The sequence below is a fragment of the Cardiocondyla obscurior genome, linkage group LG20 (genome assembly GCF_019399895.1).
Source record: "Cardiocondyla obscurior isolate alpha-2009 linkage group LG20, Cobs3.1, whole genome shotgun sequence".
Taxonomy (NCBI): Eukaryota; Metazoa; Arthropoda; class Insecta; order Hymenoptera; family Formicidae; genus Cardiocondyla; species Cardiocondyla obscurior.
Window position 1 is genome coordinate 1,524,383 of NC_091883.1, and position 10,194 is coordinate 1,534,576.

A 10,194-nucleotide genomic window follows, 5' to 3' on the forward strand; every position below is an offset into this window, starting at 1 on the left:
GGTCGTGTGACTCTCGACGATCGCGGCAAAAAATTCGTTATCTCGCGCGCTCGGAAAAATCGTAACGGCAACAGGAAGATCGGTCAACGGAAAAGTAGAAAAAAAATCTAAAAAAAAAAAAAAAAAAAAAAAAAACCCTCGAACGCAGGAGTAACGGAAGTGATAACAGTCATGATAGCATTAATAGCAACAGTATAATAATAATAATGATAATCGTAATAACTAGTGATAAGTGGTTTAACCATAATATTAACCATCGTAATCATAGTAAACAATTCTTGCAATTGCAGAAGAGGTAACTCGCTACGAACACAGAGTCTGGTCATGCAAATAATGGCCCGGGGAGAAGGGGGATCATCGTTGCTTGGGTGATCGTCGGCGTTGCCCGAGATATCAGGTCGCCGTTTCCGGCGACGTGGCGCGTTCATCACCCAAGCGTCAACGTGCCGCCGGAAGCCGGGCCGCCGTCAGGGTTTGGTTCGCGTGCGTGGACTACGAGACACACACATCCACTCACTACTGAAGCCACGGAGGGAAAGGGTCCTCCGGCTGGTCCACGCCAGCGAGCCAAAGCGATCGGGGCGACCGCGGCGGCCAGAGAGGGTGGAAATGAAAGGCTTGGAGAGTTGGATAATCAGCGGTTATCGGCAATATCGTATAATATGGATGTGGGATGTCGTAAAGCCGTTAAATTAATAATATTCTACTGCAAATAAGTTCAACACACTATGTCAACTGCGACTCCGCAACCATAACGACAGAGCTAGCCAAAAAATATATATATATAATTGTGTGTAGGTAAAAAGATTGTTTTCGACGGACGCGCGGCGATCGGTCGGACCCGATCGTTCTCCGGGGAGAAAGCCTTGTCACAAAAGTGGAAGATGATCGTTGGTTCGAATGACGGTCGGACGTAAGCTCGCACGCGTTTCTCTGTTACATGCCCATGTATACTATATTCTGTACTCCCGCGGCAAGTTAATTGCGTCGGAAAGCAATCAGTGTGCAAGCGTAAGAGACACGTTCTCTGACCAGAGTAAGCGGAAATGAGCGATTCAACTGGAAGCTGCGTGTGTACTTTTGCTCTAATTCGTGACGTCGATCTTGACCCGTTGGTCGAGAGATCGATCCTCGAAAGCTCGTATTGCGCTTTCTTTAAAGAAAATCACTCGAATTCTGTTCGTGTTCAGTACGACAAAGTAACACGGTCTCTCGCAGCTATATGCTAATTCGGAAAGCAAAAGAGCACAAACGCGTCACGTCGTGAATGGAAGAACAATGTCGTGCGTCAATGTCCCGTCAATGTTCCGTCACGAAAATCACAGCTTTTTTTCTTTTTTTTTTTTTTTGAATCTACGTATCCTAAATCACGCCATTGTCATAGCTCGGTGAAATTACGAACGGCCCCGGCTTCGAAATAATCGGCTTCTTTCGAGAATGCGAAACATTTTAGCATTTCAAGTGATTTACCCGGCAAATTCACGCGTTTAAATTCCGAAATTATTGCGAATATCGCGAATTCTGTGTGGATGTCGATGCTCGCGACAGCCGAAAAATATTAATTTTCTGCTATAAAATTATATTGCAATATATACGATGACGCGACTGTTATATATAATTTTATATAAAGAATTATCAGAGAATTTAATTTAAGATTTATAACAATATTTTTTTAATTTACGACAATATTTTCTTGACAAACTTTATCTGCTTTTAGCGACAAAAGAAATACTGCAATGCTATAATATAAAAATCGATTACTCCAAGCAAATTGACGATATTGATAAGAAACATTACAACAAGAAAGACTCGTAATTTCCGCGCAACAAAAAGGACTTTCGCGTAAAACTACGACTGTACTTCGTACTCTTCGGTATCTCAATTCTTTTTAGCATTACAATGTTAATGAGCATGCAATATACACGCTCGTCGTTCGTAACGGTCGTCCATGTCGTAATTGCTACTTGCACTAAGATGCACTGCGAGAGAAAAGAAAGAAAGAGAGAAAAAAAAAATTAAAAAAAAAAAAAATTACAAATAGATATTGAAGCGTACAAGGAAAGTTGCTCTCAGACGTGGCATTAGACTCAAGTTGTAAACGTATACAGAAAAATGTTTAAAAGACATCCCGACAATATCCTTCATCCACAAATAACGCGCAACGTTAATCAGACAAGCGGTTCAAGACAATGGCATGATAGATATATAATAATATATATGTATATATATATATATATATATATATGTATATAATATGTATGTAATATATAGATACATGGCAAACTGTTTAATGGCAAAAGTACTAATCATACTAAATTACTGTAAAAAAAGCGTGCATCTCTTTCTTCGTGAGTAGGTTTCTGTTTCGTGTGTGCTCGTTGTTGCGGGCGTATGTATGTCTGTCTTGTATGCACGTGTGGGGAAAAGTTGTGGGCCAAAGGGGGCGGGCGAGAGGGGGGGGTCAGATGGGGGGCGAAGGTGACGACAACGCTTTCGAAATAGCATAATAATAATTATTGGTATAATAATAATAGACAAACACCAGATAAGGCAGTGGTTATTCGCAGTTATAGTTGCGGTGAGCAGTCGTGAGGGAGATGCCCCCGAAAAGCTACGTGTTAGCCAAGGCTACCGAGAGATGCGGATTGCGTGTCGCTCTTCGAGTAAAAGAAAAGAAAAAAAAAAAAGACACCAAACTAGAGCTTTCTCACCGATCGAACCAACACGCGAGGCGGGAAAGAAAATTATCCGTTCGTCCAGAGTGACCGTCGGCGACAACATCCTTTTCTCTCGTTAGCCTTGAAGGTTAGCAGCAATTAAAGCTCGAGCTTGCATCAGAGCGCTGCGTGATTCCCAGCTTTTAAGTTCAAAGATTTTTCCGCGGGCCGGATAAGATTATCTTCGCGACTTGCGCGAGATTTATCGCGACAACGAACAGTCGCGCGGTAACAAATGAAGTCCGCGATTCGCATGCACGCTGAAAAACCCGGCTGTGCGAGCGGCGCTTGTGATGCAAATTCGAGACCGGATAAAAAACTGGTTACAATAATGAGTCTACCTGTCCGCAGCTGTCTGTGTAGACGACACAGTGAGCGTTTTGGGGGACCACTTGGGCCCCGACAGTGGCTAAGGCTGCTAAGGCGATCCACATGCAGCAAACGAGGCAGTGTTCGTACGGTTTTTTTTTTTTTTCAAGTATCGGTAGTTTTTTTTTTTTTTTTTTGGTGGTCGTTCATTACCGCAGTCGGTTGAATTCGGTGGAGAAGGCACCAGATCAAAGGAGACACGCGTAGAGCGTGTCTTCGGAGCATCCAGGTACACGTACGGCAGCGAGATCGAATTCGTTTAATCGTTTCAGGTCCAAAAGAAGAATTTTTTTCGTGCGTTTTATTCATTTAATTTTGCGTCATTGTTATGATGATTATTATTAGTATGTTTTTTTTTTTTTTTTTATATAATTAAGCACTCCACGAAGGAACACGACGATGTCGGTTAAATTGCAGCATCAGTCGTTCGTCGTCCCGATAAACGCGCCGGTGTATGCGAACAACGAGCAAAAGGGCGCGAGAGAAAAAAAAAATGAAAAAATAAAAAAATGGAAAGCGTAAATTACGGAAAACGAAAGTGTGAATCGTCGGCTTGTCGTCGTGCCCGTCGTTTATTTATTTATTTATTTGATTTTTTTTTTTTTTTTATTCGAGTTCGTTTACACGCACGGTGGCCGTGCAAACGAGAAAAAGGGGGAATTTCAGAGCGTTGGTCGCCACGCGCGTGGGAGCGCAGTGTAACGCACACATATTTAATTCGACGGATGCCAAGAGTTGCACAGGCATTAATTTCGATCTCGTCCACGGGGACGTCGAAAGAATCCGTCGAGATAATGCGGCGGTGCACACGTATTAAGCCAGCGTTTTCGAGGATATATCGATACATGTTCGTCACAAGTAATACATAATTCGTGTGTATGTGTGTAGATACAGAGAGATCGAAAATGGGAGATTACGTGTGGATGTATGCACGGCCAGATGGAAGCGAAATCGGAAAAAATCAATCAAACCAGTCGGATCGAAGCACGTGATAAAGCGGAGAACAAGAACGCATGTGTCAGGTCGCCGCCGACCGTCCGCGATGTACGTATATATGTATATATAAAATCGGTATTATCATATCGTTTATTTTTCGTTTTATCACCGCGGACCGTCATTTCGGAGTCGCGACGTTGGAATCCGCGCGTGTCGTTTTATTTCGTTCATTCGTTTGCCAAATATTTATCAAACGATTCGGCGTGGCCACCAACGAACGAAACGAGATCGGCGATTGTGAGGAACGAGAGAAAAAAAAAATAAAATAAAATAAAATAAAAGGGAAGAGGAAAAGCATCGGCAACCCATCACCACAGTTTCATTCGCGATTGGTTAACGAACACGAAGGGAAAAAAAAATGATTTCGCATCAAGTGGCGTGCAACGGTATCGACGATGTGTTACGCGATTCATTATTATACAAGGGATAGTTTTACAGATAAACGACAATGAATTTTTTTTTTTAATGCGGCGCGTTAAATTTTTTTTTTTTTTTTTTTGATCGCGGAGTAGGAGAGTTGTCACACAATCGCCACATGTGTAATTCGGTAAGGCGGGAACGCGACAGGATCAGCCGTGGATGGTTTCAGGATCGGTGAATTAGGAGATTGAAGATCGTGCGCCGAGCGGGCCGCACAGGGATGGACGTCGCATTGGTCAGGATGAAAAGCATCGGCGGGAGGTGGATCAAACAGTATGCGCATGGTGAATTTTCGGTTGAAAGACACGTGCGATGGATATCCAGGCGGAGGCAAGCATGAAACAGAAAGTTGAAAGAGAGATCATGAACGATCGCGCGTCACATGCACCGCTGTGTGTGTATGTGTGTATAGCATGTGTATATATAGATATATACGGGCGTTACATATATGTGTTTGGCTGGCACACATTCGTCTCGTACAGAGCCTGTCGTTAGAAGTCGTACGCGCACGCCGGTTCATTCCCTTGCGCTACAAACGAACGGCGGAGAGATAACATAATGTTGCATCGGCGGGTTAAACTTGCACGTTGTCCGTGCGTCCGGCAGCCGTGGCTGACGACTAAAAGTAGGCAGCCACGGGCGGCGGAATCCTTCGAACGAGTACGCTCTCTCGTGCAATTCTTCTAAGAAGCGTTTCAAGTACACCGTGTGTTCGCATGCGCTAGTGTGTCGTCTAGATCGAGTTTTGTCGAGGTGACAGTTTGATCAGGCAAATAGGTACAGATGACTTCCCATTTAAAGCGACCGGTGCATTTCCTATGAGAACCCAGATCCGCGCGAGTCTAAATCGCTCCGAGCGAAGAAACTCACTACCGATTTAATTATTTTTAAAGCCGTTCGTTGTAAACGAAATAATAATAAGCGTTAAATAAATTCCATCGCGCGTTTTAATAAAGCGAGTTAGTCGTCGTGGAGCACATCGCGAGCTTTACGCTCGAAAATCCTCGGTAGCGAGTTTGATTCTCACGTTTGGGTTCCGGGGGGAATGCACACGGCGCGCAAATCGGAGGCTATTTATTAATCTAGTTTTACGCTGTACGGAAAAGACGCAGAATGTTGAAGGTAAGCACACAAAATTCCGCATCGCCTACAGAGTGCACGATTCCGTGCCAACACACTCTATAAGAAAGGTAATTAAAAGAGTAATATTAAATATATTATAGAGTAAATACAATTAAATGAGACGGTGGAGCTAAAGCTTGGCGTATGTAATACAATAAAGTGCTACTGCGATACTTACATTGGAAAGAGTGGTGCACGTCGATTTTTAATATCGGCGCAGGTATGCGGGTATGCGAGAAGCGTCGCTTGCGTTCAAACTCTTTAGCGCAGAAGAAGATAGGCAGCGATATACTGATTATTATTAAATGGCGAACATCTGGTAAGGATGATGAAGATGGCTATATTACAGAAGCACATATAACTTTCATTAGCCGCGCAGCGCCGAGTGGCTCGCACTCGTGTCACAGTGCCGGCGGAACTGCCACCAGGATCATCGGAAATCGCGGGCTTCTCTCAACCTCCACGGATGCGTTTATACGTAAAAAAATGCATGTTCCAAAATATATTGCAAAAATATATTCAGCTTCGTTACGCGAACAGCAAAAAAAAGATCACTTAATTTCTCAATCATATTAATTAATAACAACATATATAATTGCATATATTTCGACGTATACTTTTGTCATATAAATTCTTCCGTGGGGAGGGAGGCGTAAAGCACTCGTTGCAGGAGCAGAGTGCGGTAACGAACTGTCGAACTGTCGCGAACGCGGCGACCGCAGTTCCGGGCGAACTTGCCTCGCACGAGCGCAAAGCCATAAACTTCCGTTTACACGCATCTGCTTGCTCGGCACGCGCGCCGCACCCGTCAAATTGCGTCGGCCGCACTGAGCTCTTTTTCTCAGACGGCCGTGTCGTTCTTGTCGCAGCATCCGCCGCCGCGCGATGCCGCGCGGCCAGACGGGACGTCGAATTTGCGACCGACCGATCGGTTCGTAGCGTGCGTAATCGCGGCGAAATCACGCCGGCGGAGAGGACAACCTGCGTTTACTTGCAGATTGCGATCCGCTGCGAAGGGGCTCGGCCCGCCGTACGCGGCGGAAGCGGCAAAAAACAAAGCGCGACTAGAAGCAGCTAGCGAGAATTCATGGCGCTGCGATAAAGTACGAGGCCGTAACTGACGAGGCAAACTTACACTTCTCGAGCTCTTTTCGGTGACATCGTGTAAATTAAAATGTTACTTTGAATAAAAAATGTTAGCCAGAATTTATTGCAGCATTCTTTCTCTCACCTTTCGCTCTCTCATTCTCCCTCACTTTTTTTCGCACTCGCACTCTCAATGAATTTTGTCCAGCAAATGTAATGCAAGAGGGATGGTTTGGAAAAACGTCATTTACTGCCTCTTAACTTGTAACGCAGTTGCGTAGCGTCGTTTACGGCTTGCGAAGATCGGTAACTCCAACGATAAACCGCCGCGCAGATGGTACCTCGCGCGTCAGAGTGCAAGAAGCGATCACGTATTGGAGCTACGATCTTCGATGTCATCGAGGCTTCGTATTTACAGGAGGCTCATTGTGCCAAGCGTTATAGAGGAGCTCATTAGGCACACACGCACATTTTACGCAGGCTTAGCGATGAGGTGAACAAAGAAAGCCGGAGGGGAAGCGGAGGGAGCGCCGGAAAAGTCTGTGGTGGCGGGAGGCATCTGAGTAAATTGAAAAAGGTCGCAATAAGTGAAACGAGTCCGTTATATCACATGCTTTAATTACCCAATATCGGAATAATAACCTTGTGTCTTGAACAATTCTCGCATTCTAGCCTTCGGAAAGGTGCCAAATCGTCTCCCGGGAGCAGAACGGAAGCCGTGTACTGCGAACGTAGCGTGAAATAGCATCGGAACTTGGTTCGAGGCAAACGCGAATTTAATTACAGCCGCGTCTTTAAGCTGCTCGTTAAACGGCGTACAAACAATCGCCGGTCGAGATCGACGTTGCAAGCGAAAAAAAGCTCGGTGAGTGGAAAGCTCGCGCGCCGCAGCTCGTTCTTACCCCACGTTCGGAATATACGACTTGCGAAGGCGCGATAAAACGCGATAAGAGCGCCGACCTTCTTCTCGACGACGACCGTCTTTGCCGGGGAGAGCGGGGCTCGATGTGGCGATTGTAGGGAGCGAAGGGACCGTAGAGGCCGGGGAAGCGACGCGTGATCGGGAGGACGTTAAGCATATCCAGATACATCATTATCCCCGAGCCTCGGGAATGTCGCAACTAAAGCGCGGGAGAAGCCGGGAAGGATGGAAATTGAAGGAGAAAATAAAAGGGCAGCGAGTCGTGAATCGTATGGCACTCTTTTTACGGTGTTCGCCATAGAAAAAGCGGCTAATATCTACGGTGGTTTTAAGAGGACCCACGTGCTTGGCGTAACTCGCGGCACTCTTGGCGAGATCGCGGAATTCATTCGACGCGGTGGGAATCTCGCAAAGGGTGCGCACTGATAAAGAAACACCCTGGGTCACGGGCGACCTGGGGAAAGAGCGGCGAAATTAGTACAAGCGCAACTGATCCGCGAAAAATGGTGATCCGAACAGAAACAATAAAAATTGACAAACAAATAGAAATTCTTTCGAAAAGGAAATGGTTACGCAAGCAGCGAGTCGCATAGATTTTGAATAAGAGGAGATTTAAAAACGAGGGAAGCAGGAAGCGAGGCTAAGACTGTGAGCAATAATGGGCGCAATATCGAATAATACATAAGTATATATATATATATATATATAAATATTACAGGGGATTAGCGAGTCTCGGGAAGTTTTCTGCTTCATTTTTTCATTTTCTTTTTCATTTGAATCATAGAAAGAGATGAAATAAGAAGAAGCATTAATAAAACAAATATTCATGCATTTCTCAAGCATTATTATTACAAATACTGGCTGACTCCTTGACAAACCCCGCGAGCGTGCACGCGCAGAGAGAGAAAAAAAAAAAAAAAATTAAAAATAAAATAATTAGACAACAGAACGCAATTCGAGACCGACGAGATCGGACTGCGTCTTTCTAAATCTCGAGTCGGCGCAAGCTGTCGCGTTTCATCACTTAATCGCCGTGCCTCGCGTGAGGACGAGATGCTGTTAGGTTCTCTGGTGTCGCATCAGCGCGCGCGCTCGCGCGCACACACATGAACGCGTGGAGTACGCACAGGACGACGGCGAGCGTCGGAACGGAGGAACTCGGGCGTACAACAATAGTCGAAGATGCGCGGCGGACGTTGTCTTGGCGTCCGACACCCCCGTGCCCGTGTTACGTACTCCCGGACCACACGTCGGCATTACATATGCGCGAGCATCGCGTATGTGTGTGGATATACATATTTAAATGCCTATATATATATTTCCACGCACACACACATATAAATATATATTTATATATATTTATATATATGTTAACATACGTATATGTATAATAATGTACAATGAGAAGAATTATAAGAGACAGTATAGTACACAATAATAAATACTATCTGATGTGTGTATAGTTATAGTCGTAAAACGTTCATCTCTTCCTCGTCGTAGTGGCGTATTCGAACGTGTGTGGGTGTGAATGTATGCGTGAACATGTGCGCACGTGGTTATGTACATATACAGATACATAGTCCACAAAATAGTTTTTCTGCACGTGTGATTAGTTAGTTACCTTGCGGAGTAAGGTTCTCCAACGTTCTCCAATCCTTCCCTTCGTTGCGTTCGCGGTAACTTACATGCAACAACGACAGTAAGTGTCTGCGCGTGTATGTGTGTATGTGTGTGTATTTTGTGTGATTTATCTTAATTACGGGTATATAAATATAATTATATATCGTGTAGGTTTCTTCTTCCTTTCTTTCCCTTATCGTAGCGCTTCGCTGCCGCGCCGCGTGTCTAAATAACGTAGGCATCTGCTGTATACATGTCCTCTGTGTGCAATGCTTGTATAGAGTGCAAGGGGAAGGCACTTCCGCTGTTTCGCCGAGCCGCCACACCGAGAACGCGGCCGCTCGCGCCCTACGCATCCTTTAAAAGAACACGCTCTCCTAGCAAAATATAACAAACACTTCTTTCGCGGAAGTAGTAGTGGTGGCCTGGCGGCAAAACAATCACAGCTCTAAGGAAACGTTTCGCCACGTTTGGCTGCGGCGACAGAAGCGCGATTCCGGATTCTCGGTGTGAGCTTTTTTAAAAAAAACAAAAAAAAAAAAAAGAAAGAAAGAAAAGAAAAAAATTCCGCTATCCTCTCAACAATGTACGTATATAATTTCTAGACATCAAATTCAGGAACCCTAAGAGTGTCGGTCCGTAGTCGGTATCTTAGGCTCGACTTTCGCTGTCTGTATCCTACAGAGTCGCCGGCGGGCCCTCGCAAAGGCTCCGCGTCGCATCGTCGTTATCTCGCGGCCCTTTGACGCGCCGGGGGCGCCGAAAAAGGGCTTAGTCATAGACCGTAGTGCCGCAATACCACGAGCATGCGAGGACAGTGTGTGCGTGTACGTGTATATCAGTGTGGTACAATATATATTTATCACATAGGACCGCTGCACGCGCGTTGTCGCAAGGATAGAAACAATTTCTTCCCTCCGGGACGGGCGCCTCTCGTCCGAA

The 10,194-nt window shown here is 45.2% G+C and overlaps 1 protein-coding gene across 3 annotated transcripts in view; it reads right to left on the reverse strand.

The window, feature by feature from the left end:
• Window positions 1–10,194, reverse strand: part of LOC139110336 (protein muscleblind) — a 350,852-nt gene that overhangs the window by 16,197 nt on the left and 324,461 nt on the right. Inside the window, exon 6 of one of the 3 annotated variants that reach the window (XM_070670039.1) lies at window positions 3,059–3,108. The exons of the other annotated variants lie outside the window; for them this stretch is intronic. Within the exon in view, the coding sequence (XP_070526140.1) occupies window positions 3,059–3,108 (50 nt within the window). The remainder of the gene's footprint in view (window positions 1–3,058; window positions 3,109–10,194) is intronic. 3 annotated transcript variants of the gene reach the window in all.